Source organism: Eleutherodactylus coqui, chromosome 5 (genome assembly GCF_035609145.1).
Source record: "Eleutherodactylus coqui strain aEleCoq1 chromosome 5, aEleCoq1.hap1, whole genome shotgun sequence".
Taxonomy (NCBI): Eukaryota; Metazoa; Chordata; class Amphibia; order Anura; family Eleutherodactylidae; genus Eleutherodactylus; species Eleutherodactylus coqui.
In genome coordinates this window covers 207,056,284-207,071,155 of record NC_089841.1, presented here as the reverse complement: position 1 = coordinate 207,071,155, position 14,872 = coordinate 207,056,284, and the positions used below count along the sequence as shown (strand labels likewise).

Genomic DNA, 14,872 nt, shown 5'->3' with positions numbered 1-14,872 from the left:
GCTCTAGTATCCTGTTGTACCGCCTCTAGCTTGGATACAAGATGTGATACAGGTGGGCATGGAGGCTCTAGTACCCTGTTGTACCGCCTCTAGCTTGAAAACAAGATGTAATATGGGCGGGCATGGAGGCTCTAGTACCCTGTTGTACCACCTCCAGCTTGGATACAAGATGTGATACGGGCGGGCATAGAGGCTCTAGTACCCTGTTGTACCGCCTCTAGCTTGGATACAAGATGTGATATGGGCGGGCATGGAGGCACATTTGTAGCCCCTGTTTCCCTATGGAGCCTTTCTATATGTTGCATCGCATGAAAACAAGTTTTTTGTGCAATGCTATGCACCTTTTACAGTAGAAAATCCTTCTGTAAAAGCCCTAAACCAATCAGAGGCAGACCTTCCTGCAGGCGGTGATTTTCAAGGTCCCAACCAGGAAGCTTTGCGGGATAACATCAAGCAACTGCTGGGGAGCTTCAAAGGAGATGCGTGGGGAGATGACAGCGGCAGAGGGGATGTATTTTTCTTCTTCTTTTTTTTTTTAATGCAGCTAGGTCTTATTTTCGATGTAGGGCTTATACTTCAAGCCCCCCACCCCCCAAAAAACCCACTCGTAGTGCTATAAAGTTGTGCAACTTTGTAGAGCCATGTGCGACTTTATAGCACCACAAAATAACGATATCGCTACGAGAAAATGCAGCAATATCGCACTGAACGCCGATGCGATTTTGCTGCGAATTTCTTGCGATGATATAACATCGCCCGTGTGAAAGCGGCCTTAAGTTTACAAATGCTGCGTTGCCTGTAGTCATAGTTCCCAAGTTCAGCATTTGGCCTCATTACAAAGCGGTTACCCGCGCTAACAAATAATTATAATCATTCATCCTCCAGAAGAACCCGTTTTGCTTTGTAATATTTGACATCATCGGAATAAAGAAAAATTGTAAATATTAGGTTTATGCCAGTTTTCTACAAAACATTTCACCTCCACATTATGTATCTATTTCTTCATATTCATGACGGATTATATTTATCCCAGCATACGGAAGACTTCAGAGGACAGAGTAATGATAATTTGGGCAGCACTACCCCACAGTAACAATGTATGCATTGAATAGCTCGCCACAGATGTGCACCACGTAGCAAGAGAGCTCCAATTTGCAGTCCCCCATTTACATTTAATTTTAGCCCGGTAGCCGCTGGAATAACAGGAGGACCGTCCTGGTAAACAGCAGAATTACCGCAGTTCTCTAAGTGTTATATTTAAGTCTGCTAAGACACAAAGCAGCTCTGAAAAGTAGCAATTCATCCCTTTAATCACAGCGTATCTCTTATATGTGGAAGATAATTGCAGAGATGCTGTACTTCACCTTCGGGGTGTTTTTCATTCCACTTGTGATTCTGTTTGTGTTGAGTGTATATTTAGATCCTTACCATTTACTTTATAATTACTTCCCTGCAAAGTAAATCCATCGGTCTATAAACAGCCGAGGGACCGGATTGTGTCAGAGCCGTCCACAGCTGACAAGGAAGGCCTTTTTTTCCAGTGATTCGGGCCTTTTTGATCCATTTGCACTGAAATGAATGGTGCTGTAACTGAACACTATTTAGAAAGTGCCTGGTTCATCGGTCAAATAAGGTGACTATGGCCTGTAAGGGCGGCTGCACACGACCGGGTCGGATTCCGCATGTGGGAGCCCGCAGCGGAATCCAACCCTGTGCCCAGACGGCATCCGCGCGTACCTGTCTTTTCTTATTCTTTCCTGTACTGCAGAAGGGCCGTGGGTCAGACGGCTTCTGTTGACTTCAATGAAAGCCGTCCGCGCGTAATTGGCTTGCAAATAGAAAATACGCTGAAAATCGCTATTGATTTCCACTAATGGACAAGTAAAAGCAATTTTCAATTGCATGCTATGGGCGGTATTTGCTGCAGAATCCGGAGGCAGACGCCCGCTCCGGATTCCGCAATGCAAATATGCCTGTGTATCACCGGCCTTAGTCACAAACTGGGCATCAGAGATTTAAGCCACACTTCTCAGCCGTTGTTCTTTAGTGTGCCCCATGTTCATGAATTTCATACTGGCCAACTGCTTGGCTTTACGGCAGCACTAATTGGTAAGGCTAAGCTCACATCTACAGTACATCGGAGGCACTCTGGAGCCTCCAGCACACACTATATCTAAAACCTCTACACTGACATAGAAGGGGGTTCTTTACTGTACGAGCAGTGAGACTATGGAACTCACTAAAAGAGTCCAGGAGTGTAGTGGACATCTTACTTGTCGGAATGGAATACAACTTTCTCTGTGTGATTGTAACAGTGATATAAGTAAGTGATTACAGAATCAGAACAAAAGGAGAATTTATTGCAGAAAACCGAAACCTTGAAGGATGGCTCTAGTATCCTGTTGTACCGCCTATAGTTTTGATACAGGATGTGATACAGGCAGGCATTGAGGCTCTAGTACCCTGTTGTACCACTTCTAGCTTGAATACAAGATGTGATACGGGCCGGCATGGAGGCTCCAGTACCCTGTTGTACCGCCTCTAGCTTGGATACAAGACGTGATACAGGCTGGCATGGAGACTCTAGTACCCTGTTGTACCACTTGTAGCTTGGATACAAGATGTTGAGGTTCTAGTACCCTGTTGTACCGCCTCTAGCTTATATACAAGATGTGATATGGGCAGGCATGGAGGCTCTAGTACCCTGTTGTACCACTTGTAGCTTGGATACAAGATGTTGAGGTTCTAGTACCCTGTTGTACTTCCTCTAGCTTGGATACAAGATGTGATATGGGCAGGCATGGAGGCTCTAGTACCCTGTTGTACCTCTTCTAGCTTGGTTACAAGATGTGATACAGGCAGCCATGGATGCTGTAGTATCCTGTTGGGCAGCCTCTAGCTTGGATACAAGATATGATATGGACAGGCATGGAGGGTTTAGTACCCTGTTGGACCGTGTCTAGCTTGGAAGTAAGATGTGATACGGGCGGGCATGGAGACATACAGGTTCCTTGCCGTGTTATTCTGCTGGAAAAAGCCTCTTGGTAGCTCTGCCATGAGAGGAACACGTGTCTGCAGGATGTCATGAACATATCACCCCGGGTGGCACGGAGTGTTAAGGAAGCCGTGTCACGTTCGTCCTGGACTGCCAACAAGAGCAGGGTACGGAGACAGCCAAGACGGACGTGGGAACTAGCTTGTACAGGTGGCTAGATACAGAACGGACAGAGAGCACCTCTGCTGGAAGGTGAAGGCCTGTATATCTGGACCGTGCCATGAAAATGCAAAATAAACTAAAGGGAAATCCTTTCCCTGCAAACCCCATACCCCTGGAGGGAGCCCTGCCTAATCGGTGGGCCGATCGCTTCCGACAGGTGCGGACCCACACTCATACCTAGACCACTACAAATCCCTACCAGGGAGCCCTGAACACACGAGGTACAGTGCACGGAAATAAACAGAACAAGTACAGACAAACAGGGAACAAACCAAAGCACCGGAGCCAGACAAACAGCAGCTCTGAGCAGGCTGACTGCTCAGGGATCACTGAAAATTAATCAGCAACTCCCAGGCACCAAGAGCTGGATCTTACAGAGAGGAGGGAGAAGCTGATTGGCTCACAGAAATGTCAATCACCAGCCACACCTCTGAGACACTAGCAGGACTAATTAACCTAGACTAAAAAGCACAGGAGCTGTTAACCCTGGGTAGTCTGGATAGAACGTACAGAAACTAGGTGTGCTGGCAAATAATTAACCGTGTGCTGACTGAGACGTGACAGCAGAATGCAGTCCTAAGCTCTCGCTCACGACCTGAAGGTTGCGAGTTCAATCCCCGCGTGTTTCAGATTGCCGGCTCACGGTTGACTCAGCTTTCTATCCTTCCGAGGTCGGAAAAATGAGTACTCAGCTTGCTGGGGGGGGGTAATAAATTACCTTAAAGTGCTGCGGAATCAGTTGGTGCTATACAAATAAACCCCCACTACATATCGCTGCAAATTAACTGTAGATTTCACCCTGTACATTTTGGAGGTGAATCGTCACCACAAATGTGCGGCATCTCTAATCACCCTGAAAGATGTAACTTTTTAAAGTATAGGGGTGTCAGGCAGCACATTCCTAGCAACCATTGTTCCAGAAACTAGGATGAGAAAGAGTATGGCTCCTTGTAGATGGCACCATCTCATTTGTACAAGGTAATGAGCTGGTGACATCATTACCAACGCATTCGCTTTCCTGCGGCCTCGTTGACTCATGCAACGAGAATCGTTCACTTTTCGTTCAGCGTTTTATGTGACACACCAAACGAGTGCTGCTTAAACGGAACGACAAGTGAACGAACCGATGATGATTTTTATGACTGCAGAAACTGAACGAGAAGCGAGCGATTCTCTTTTGTCAGTCAGTCATTGGTTCGCAATTAGACTGAATGATTATCATTCATTATGAATATTGTTTTGAATGCTAATTGTTCAGTCTCATAGCACCCTAGGGATGCCTGGCACTACTCAAATCACGCTTTCTCTATAGTTGCCACACTGATGTGATTTTGGTAAACGTACGTTTGGGTAAAGAACCGCTTTAATATACTAAAATGAGAATGTAGAATTTTTGGTCCGAGAAAGAAAACAAATCTCTGCAGATGTCTATGAGCAATCCTATCAGTGCCAAACATAAGCAAGAACAAAACATCCAACCCCCACAAGCTCCAGAACCGCTTTACATCTTATTAACGAAGAACTTAGCGTTTGATGGATAGAAGTTCATCCTTGACAATAGCCGGCCGTCACAAATGGACCTATTATAAACCTTGTACTACGTTTTCTTGACAACTCAGTACACCACCCCAGCAATGTAGTTACATTGGAAAGCACACATGCATGAAGACAATCACTAGTATAAGAAAACATGGTAGAAACAGTAGATGAATATAAAGGAGACCACCAGGACTAGAACACTTACATTTCATTTGCTTGGAGATTGGCTTATTGGGATCAAGCCAGTGCTGAAAAGAGAAAGCAGAAGTCAGTGATGTCAGTGTGACCGCTATACAATCCTGTAGGACAGACATGGTCATATAGAATACATATTAAGTATAATATGATATAATGATAATATAGTAACATAGTATGTAAGGCCCAAAAAAAAGGCATATGTCCATCCAGCGCAGCCCATTAGCCCCCCGATGTTGATCCAGAGGAAGGCAAAAAAAAAACTCAATGAGAGATAGAAGACAATTTTCCCTATTTAAGGGAAAACGGTCCTCCCTGATTCCAATCTGGCAATCGGAATGATCCCCGGATCACCGATACTTCTGAAGTTATTAATCATTATAACATATAATATTGTAACGCTCAAGAAAGGCATCCAGGTCCCTCTTTTATCAAGTTCGCCATCACCACGTCCTGAGGCAGAGAGTTCCATAGTCTCACTGCTCTTACAGTAAAGAACCCAATTCTATGTCGGTGTAGAAACCTTCTTTCCTGTAGACGTAGAGGGCGCCCCCTTGTTACAGTCCTGGGTATAAGTAGATGATGGGAGAGATCTCTGTATGGCCCCATGATATATTTATACATAGTTATTAGGTCACACTCAGCCATCTTTTTCTAAATGAAATAATCCCAATTCTGATAACCTCTCTGGGTATTGTAGTCCGCCCATTCCATTTATTATTTTAGTCACCCGCTTAAGCTCTGATAAGTCCTTCTTGAGTACCGGTGCCCAAAACTGTCGACAATATTCCATGTGTGCAGTTATTAAATATAACACATACTACCAGGGGCGTAACTATAGAGGGTGCAGGGGATGCGGTTACTCCTGGGCCCAGAAGCCTTAGGGGGCCCATAAGGCCTCTCTTCTCCATATAGGGAGCCCAGTACTATGAATAAAGCATTATAGTTGGGGGCCCTGTTACAGGTTTTGCATTGGGGCCCAGAAGTTTCAAGTTACACCTCTGTGCAGCATGGTTTAGGTATGGGTAAGGGGACAGATACAGATAGAAGGGGGGGCCCCAGCTCACCTTTTGCATCAGGGCCCCTGAGCCTTTAGTTACGCCCCTGCATACTACAACAGTTTGAGCATTGTTTAGTTATTTTATGTGTATGTGCCATTCCCGCTTCTCCATACCATCAGTGGAAAAAGAGAAATGTGTGAAATAAAAGGTACAGAAATAGAAGCCCATAAATATTTTGCCATAATGCAGGCTTTGTACTTGTAGGCACAGTGTGACTGTCATGCAGAGAGTTTCAAGCAATAATCGCTCCTCGTTAGCAGAGAATTGCTGCTTTATGTTTGTTTCACTTTAACCGGTAACAGTCTGTTCTGTAAGTATTCTGCACGGCCCAGAACATTCCTTTGATTCAATGCGCCACAAATTTGCTACAAATGATAGGTGTAATTTGTTCTTGTATGGGAGCTGCTTTCACTAGATGTGACTAAAAATTCTGTCTACATTTTAGTACAAGCTAAGTCTGTGTTCACACGGCGGGATCCGTGTTGGATTCCGCCTCTAGAAACCTGTATCCCTGAACCCACAAACGGGATTCAGCCCTCTTCAGGCCTCTTTCACACGGGTGGTTTTTTGCGGCTAAGTTAGGCGCACAAACCGCCTGACATATTGGTATCCAATGTATTCATGCAGACAAACGATTTTTAGCCACGCAAAAACGTCCCACCGTAAAGAATAGCACATCGGCGACCGAAATCAGCTACAGGAATTTCCTGCTGCCAAAAAATATAAGGTCTTGCCCTATCTTTGGGCCGAGAAACGCTGGAGCCGCCATAGACTACTATGGGAGCTGCAAAAAAAGGGAGGGGGAGGGAGCTTAGCTGCGTTTGATGCTCAGAAAAGAAGACAGCTGCCTGTATTTAAATCATTGGAAAATCATTAGCAGAATTTCTGCCGACCAAGGGAATTCCGATCAGCAGTGCATTTTTTCGGCAATATGTTGCATTCGAGCGAGAAAACACTCATTAAACTCGGGACTTGCTTGCGGAAAATCATCAATTCACGCAATTTTCGGTCACAATCTGCCGCTTGTGTGAAAGAGGCCTGAATATGAAAATCCGCATGTGGACTATGCGGAGGATAGGTTATCAAAAGTTTTTTTGCTTGAAAAGCCTTTTTAACAAGTTGCATTCTCCACTAACTCCATTCTAAACAATATATTACTTAGTGATTATTCATTAGGAAGCCATTCTGTAACAATGCAGGAGGTACAGTTACATCCTGTGCGATCAGGGGCTGTATGGAGGGGGATCGGGAGCTGACCCGGCTCCATACAATATGGGTGACAGCTGTTCCCATGTAACATTTTTGATTGAAGCATTGAGGCTGGGTTCACACGAGGCGTATTTGCCACGGAAATTTCGCTGCGGCAAGTCCGCCAGCAGCCGCTAATTCTGGGATTATCCAGCCATGTGGACGAGATTTGCCAAAAATCGCAACTACACAGGACACCAATCCGTTGCGGCAAAGCCGGCGGAAGCCGATGTTGGATTCCCCGGCCACAGCATGTCAATTCTTGTTATTTCCATTGCGGCCGTGCTTTCCTCTATGGGAGCACCGGCCGCAAAGGAAAAGCATGCGGCCAGGCTGCTCCAAAATTTGCAGCTAAGTGCCGCGGGTTTTGAAGCAACGCTTTCCCGGCGGAAATCTCGCGGTTTTTCACTGCGGCCAAACCGCAAGATTTCCGTCGGGATTCCGCCCTATGGGAACCCAGCGTTACTATCCCTTTACGTTTTCTTCAAGAATGTATAGACAAATGAGAATACATACTCTTTGCTTTTCTGGGTCAACAAACCGGATTCCAAAGTAGTCCTTTTCCATCAAGCTGTAGTGATTGCAGATATGATCAATGAGAAACTGGCCTTTGGTTTCTTTCTAGAAGAAAAAGAAGAAGTGCTTATTAGGTCTATGATCTGATGCCAGAAGACCACAAATCTATGAAGAGCTTCACTTTAAGGATCAAAGGTTGAACATCTATCAATCTCCTAATGAAATGGTATCAGTTTCTTCAGGAAGAACACCCGTACAACTGCTTTTATATTAAACTGTATTAAGTTATCATCCCAAAAAAAGAATTTTTAGTGGTCCCTAACTTTTCAAATGACTCATTCTGATATGGCATAATGTGATAACTAGCCAACTTATTTTTTTCTGTTGAAAAAAATCCCTCTAGAGTGCTGGCCATTAGGGGGTTCCCTACCTTCTAATTTGCTGTCCACTGCCTTTTGTTAAGATATGCCTGTCTCTAATAACAGAGATAGCAAGATGGAACACAGCAAGTGAAGAATGGTGGTGACTCATGTTGTTTATTGACTTCCATAGAGAGCAGAGGGGAGCAGAAGCAGGAAGACAGAAACAGAGACTCCCGCAAATGCTGTTTGCAACCAATAATGACTCTACTATAATTACTAGAACCACATTTCTAATGCTCCGTATTTCTCTGGTGTTCTCCTCATGTCTGGCGGGGAAACCTGACGGATATAAATATATGTGGACGGGAGGAAAAAGAGGGATGGAGCAAAACCCGTACAGTTATGTTTGATGTGAACAATGATACTATAAAAGTGAAGAGAGTGAAGTGGTGACTTCAATAGTGGAGGTGCTGCCAGACCAGATGACGCACAACCTGGGCGGGTATGATAGAGCAAGAGAATAGGACTAAAAAACTGGCAGTGGAGAAGGCGCAACACTGCAGGTTAAAGCAAATAGGAAGTGACCTAAGGTTTGGAAAACTTCTCCTTTTATTTAATAAAGTACGTGATCAGCTTATATCCACTGCCAGTTTTTTGGATATATATATATAGTCAGTGGGGTCCTTCAGTGCATTGTCGACACCACGGTTTCTTTCCCTGTTCTGTTCCTATAAGAAAGCTGAACAACAAGTTGTAATGGCTTACTAACGCCAGTGTGAATTAAGAGATGAGCGAGCATACTCGCTAAGGACAATAACTCGAGCGAGTATTGTCCTTAGTGAGTAATTGTCCTTAATTTCGGGTGCCGGCGCGGGTGAGCAGTGAGTTGCAGGAGTGAGCAGGTGGAAGAGGGGGGGAGAGAGGGAGAGAAAGATCTCCCCTCCGTTCCCCCCTGCTCCCCCCCGCCCCCCGAATCTTTTCTTCCGAGCGGGCAGGTACTTGCTAAGGACAATGCTCGCTCGAGTAATTGTCCTTAGTGAGTATGCTCGCTCATCTCTAGTGTGAATGGATCTTTACTATAAAGTAACAGTCTGAAGCTTAATGGATACATGACGCAATACGAGGCTACAGACCTCATTCCCTTGTTTACATTACTAAAAATGTCTAACAAAAACTTTGGATAGGAATATCATTTCTGAAATCTTTATTCAAAGAAATCGTCTTACAGGAAAAATATCTTTCATCTGCAGGCCAAGAATACGTTTCATCTTGTAATCCATACTTCTGTGCTCCAAACTAATGGTCCCTTGAGGGAACTGACTTTGAGAGTTGATGTTGTGCACTTCGCCAGGTCCGCTGCTGTATGCTAACACAGCTCAACTCCTACAAGAATTTGGAAATACAGCTGTTCCTCCCTATAGTGTACCCCTCTTGTTCATTCCACCCCCCACCTTATTCTCATCAATTACAATATATGTCACTTCTCTCTTTCCATGAGTATCTTCCTCAGGCATCAGCTGGCTTCTGGTCATGAATGTGTTACAATACAGATTGTATCGATGCGCAACATATCTGATACATAACAAAGTTTAGCAGAAGTGTTCTTCACCAGTATATAAGATTTATCAGGCTCTGTATAGTATTGACGGGAGATAGCACGCTCCTCCTTGTACTTTATTATACACCAGAGCCAGGAAGAAGAGCTTAGAGATTAGTGGTAACCAGATAATGCGAATTACAGCACCTTCTTAGGAGTTGATGTTCTCATTAATCTCTGCTTGGTCACTGAAGCTATGATGCAGGCTACAAGATCTGATGTATTGTCGGCCACCGGCACATTTCTTGTAAATGACTGGTAAGACGGTAATCACCCAAGTCCCCGTACATAGCTGAACTTCTTGCTTGCTGTGCAACTAGAGTCTGCTCCGGGATACGAGAGACTGTCCCGCCAGTGAATATGAACTATATTATCTGGAATGGGGTCATTCACATGAGTGATTTATTCCCTTACAGCGATGTGGGGTTAAATAATTGCTGCTTGTCCTATTTTGTTGCGTTCTCTCGTTTTCAATGGGACCTTTAAAGACATCGCTTGCACTTGCATGCCATGTGAGTGCGATGTGATGCTGCCCATTGAAACCAATGGGAAACACTTGGGATCCTCTAGCGTGCGTAAAATACACGCCTGAGGATCGCACTTTCACAGAAGGGATGTGAGTCGTTTTTGAATGAAAAACGCCTTGCATCTGCATGTAAAATGCATGTTGGCCCGATATCGCACTTGCCCATGTGAATGTAGCCTTAGGCTTTATTCCCACGAGTGTATACCGGCTGCCGTTTTCACGGACGAACGATATACGCTACAGTCTGAGGAGTACAAACTCGTGAACGGGCTTACAAATTTAATGTTTGTGCGCCCATGCAGACGACATGGGCCCCAGCGCACGTATGCTGAGGCCACCATGCGGTTGCCCCTTCCCTCCCTCTCGCCGGCTCACCACCTCTCTCCTCCCCTCTGGCTGTTTGCAATGGAAGTGGGTGGAGCTAAGCTCCTGCCCCTTGTCCTCAGCCAGCAATGGGAGGAGACGAGACGGGGTGGCGCTTAGCGCTGCCCCCGTACCACTCCCTCCAATTGCAATCAGCCAGAGGGGAAGAGAGAAGAGGGAGGTAGTTTAGCAGTCACACTGCTAAACTCCCTCCCACCTCCCTTCTCCGGCCGCTGTCATTGGCTCCCATAGGAGTCCATGCAGTAGCTGTCATATTCCGGCTCAAATGATAGTTCCTGGACTATCTTTTGGGCCCTGACGTAAAAGCGCCCAGTGCTATATTGGCCCGGCTGGGCGCTTTTTTTACGTAGCGGGAATATGGCCATATGATCTGATGCATTGGAACCCAGTGTATTTTGGCTGACGGCGGGCCGATATACGCTCGTGGGAAAGAACCCTAAATGGGATTTTCTGGGACTTTTTAAAAAAATGGCTAAAGGCAGTGAATGGTCTAACCTGATAATTTATACAGCACTCCCCCATTAGATGTCCCGCTGCTTCAGATCAGCTGCTATTGCCCTGCCGTTCAGTCCTGGAAGCTTCTGCAACAGTCATTGCCATTGATTATTCAGATAACCAATCAGTGATCTCAGTGCTCACGTGCCATACATGTAACTTCACAAGTGATGCCAGTCATTGGTTGTGCAGCCACATGCATGATGGACGGCCTGTGACCACGGCAGGAGCTTCTGGGACAGAGTGGGACAATTAATGGGTGAGTTCTGGGTAGTTTATTATTTTATACCATTCCCTGCCCACAGCCAGTTTATTAGAAGTCCTGGAAAGCTCTTTGAGCCCACAAGTCAAACAATCACCTTTCTTCTGAGCTCAGATCTAAGGATAGTCATTCACACTAGATAGTAGTAGTTGGTGAGTGAGCAACCTTTGAATGAACAGTCATTTTATGGACGCAGCCATACACATTTTAGAGCATAGAGTTGGTAACCTTCACTTGATGAATGTTCGTTCGGTGTAAATCAGCTATTGGCAACTAATAAAATCAAGTATGGTGAAGGTGTCAGATAGAGATCCTATATATTATAGTGTCATTATCAGCCGTGCCACCTAATCTGGGATCACACACAATGAAATCTGGAAAGTTGTCTGACACTGATGCACATAATTGCATAATACCTGGGGCATCCTATATGGGCTTTTGTTAAAACACCAAATTATATACCTCTTCCCATAACATCAACCTGCATGCATTTACACGGGACTGTGGGAATCTAACCTATTCTGGACAATAATCATACCGTGTAAGGGCCATAACACACTCCATCATCTGAGCCCCCCAAGCCTGTCTCCAAGTCTTTTCTCGAGCTGCACCAGTTCTCTGTAATGCACTATCCAAGGCAAACAAGTAAATCACCAATATCCACAGTTAAAAACAAACATCTCCATAAGGCGGCCTATCACATTTGTTAATCTAACCCAAGTCCATGTACCATTTTTCAACATTATTCTTCAAAATCTGATTCTTTCATCCACCACTAATCGCCACACTCCATGCACTTCATATCTGTTTATACACAGGTACTGGCTGATGATTGGACCATGCAGCTTTATGTATACTAGCACACCCTATATAGTAAAGGATGGCTGGACTCATGTACAGAACAAGCACTTCTACCTCATGTCACCCCTATTTCCACATAGATTGCAAGCTCTTGTGAGCGGGGTCATCACTGCTATTACTGGGATTATTCATTTACTAACATATGTAACATCTGATTCTCTCTGTACATTTGATTTATAAAGGGCTGTGGAAAATGTTGGCGCTATATAAGTAGAAATTAGGAAAAATCTTGGAACTTAAAGGGGTTGGCCATTCAGAGTACACAATGCTCAAATGTGTATTAAACTTCAAAGTGATCAACTTACTAAGGGTGGCTTCACATGCAGCGCTCTTTCTTCCGGTATCTAGTGCCGGATCTGCTACAGTTCCAACGCAGATGTGAAAATACCTTTTTTTAGATGCTCTCTCCCCTATTTCCCTGAAAATATGTTACCAGTTTCACATCTTTTCTGTCTGTCCACGACTTGTGTAAGCATAGATGAAACTAGCACATGTCTAGCGACTTTCATTGGTGTAGGATGGATGGAGCTCTGGCAGAGGGTGGAAAGACGTGGGGGCATGGCTTCACAGTGAAGGAAAGGGGAAGAGAACACCTAAAACAACTCTACTAGTAAGCTGACTATTCCATAGTGTAAATACACATTGTAGTACGATGGCCACCAGCTTAAGACCTACCATCATTCTTGGTGCTATGACCACAATTTATGGCACGTTTGCCATGGAATTACTGTGAAATCTGCAGCAATTCCACAGCAAATCCATAAGCAGACATGCGGAGTTTGCAGTGAATTTGCCTGTGGTATACAATGACGTTACATGTGAATCTACCCTAAAGCTTTCTGAAGAATTGGCCAAGAAAACCCGTGACTTTAAATAAAGAAATACAATATTTCTGGAGGGCAGAATCCGATTAGCGGACAGGAGTCCATCTCATCTGCTGAGCGATTAATGATTCACATATAATGTACAGCCGGAATTGTCTCCCAAATCCCTTAAGCACAGTACAAGCATATGGCGGGTGAATTAAGTGGGTTTTACCGTTTGCTTTCTGCGCTGTGTTTACAAGATTTTGCAGGCAATTAAAAAGCTCCAGACGTTCTCCAGTAAATACTGAGGGAGATTTATTAACACTAGGCCTGCGCCAGATTTATGAAAAGACCCCCATCTCAAGAAATTTGGCACATCTTGGTATGTTTAATACTTGGATCACAGGAATAAGTCTATCAAAAGGATTAATGGCAGTGAACAATATAAGAGAAATCTGGTTCAGGGACAGTTTGGGCCGCCAGGTCTCTGATCCTACATCGGTTTAGAGACCATACAACTCTCACACTCTTATCTGTGAACTAATGAAAGCTTGCCGCTCTTAACATGATTTCTTTTTGTTATTCAGTACTTTACAAGTCAGAGAGATCATATACAAAATAAAGGCCCATTTAGACACAACGATTATCACTCAAAAGATGTCTTTTGAGCAATAATCGCTGTGTCATTTACAGCGCAAGGTGATCACTCCTCACCTTGCGCTCTGAGTGGAAGATGCATAAGACAAGCAGGGCCTCTTGTCTTCTGCATCCAGATGTTCCCTGCTCGGAGCGCCCGGCTGTTATGCAGCAGAGTGCTCTGAGCGGAGGATGCAGAAGACAAGTGGGGTGTCCCGGCTTGTCTTCTGCATCCAGCTGTTCCCTGCTCCGAGCACCTGGCTATTATACAGCCGGGTGCTCTGAGCGGAAGATGTAGAAGACAAGCGGGGTGCCCCCCCTGTCTTCTGCATTCAGCTGTTTTCTGCTCGGAGCGCCTGGCTGTTATTCAGCCGAGCGCTCCGAGCGGGGTATGGAGAACACAGCTGGACCGCTCTGTTCTTCATACCCAGCCTATCATCAGGGAGCGGGATACAGCTAAAACAATAGTATCAGCTGTATCCCGCTGTGAATCCCTGATAAGGCTCATTGTTGTCTTTCAGCACGCTGAAAGACAACGATGAGCGACGGCTTAATGAAAACTGCACAACGTCAGTGCAGTTACACACAACGATTATCGCTCAAATTTTGAGCGATAATCGTTGTGTCTAAATGGGCCTTAAGACATTACATAAAGTATTAAACTAATAGACAAAATGAACAATAGGAGTTAGGGCTCTGCTTGCAAAAGCTTACAATCTATGAAGACATATGGGAGATTCAAGAGGCACACAAGAGTCCAACCATCTTTAAAATAAATGGGGTAACATACATAAAGCTGTCTGAGCGGGTCATCAGCCAGTATCTGTGTATATACAGATATGAAGTACATTAGGGTCTATGGGGTGTGGAGGATGCAGCTGGATTAAGAGGGTCAGGCTCTGATGGGATAGGAGGAAAGGGGGACACAGGATTGTGCTTGTGATCATTGGGGATTCCAGCATTGGGACCCCTTGTGGGTAAGTGTTTTGGGAATACCCTCTTTAAAAGAACACTAAATGTAGAAAATAGAAATAAGACTTCATCCGTTCACCTCCCATATCTTGTCTCATACTGCAATCAAATCTGTGAGAAATGTTTAGAGAAATCTACAGTATATGTGTCACAGAAGACCAGTCATTCTTCCTTTTGTCTCTCCAACATCAAAAT

General features: G+C 44.7%; 1 protein-coding gene across 3 annotated transcripts in view; it reads right to left on the bottom strand.

The window, feature by feature from the left end:
* Nucleotides 1-14,872, bottom strand: part of FRMD3 (FERM domain containing 3) — a 146,055-nt gene that overhangs the window by 59,041 nt on the left and 72,142 nt on the right. For 2 of the 3 annotated variants that reach the window (XM_066604126.1, XM_066604128.1), the window contains exons 2-3: nucleotides 7,777-7,881; nucleotides 4,962-5,004 (exon numbers count right to left, since the gene is read on the bottom strand). In XM_066604126.1, the coding sequence (XP_066460223.1) occupies nucleotides 4,962-5,004; nucleotides 7,777-7,881 (148 nt within the window). The remainder of the gene's footprint in view (nucleotides 1-4,961; nucleotides 5,005-7,776; nucleotides 7,882-14,872) is intronic. The other variant, XM_066604127.1, reaches the window with a different exon arrangement.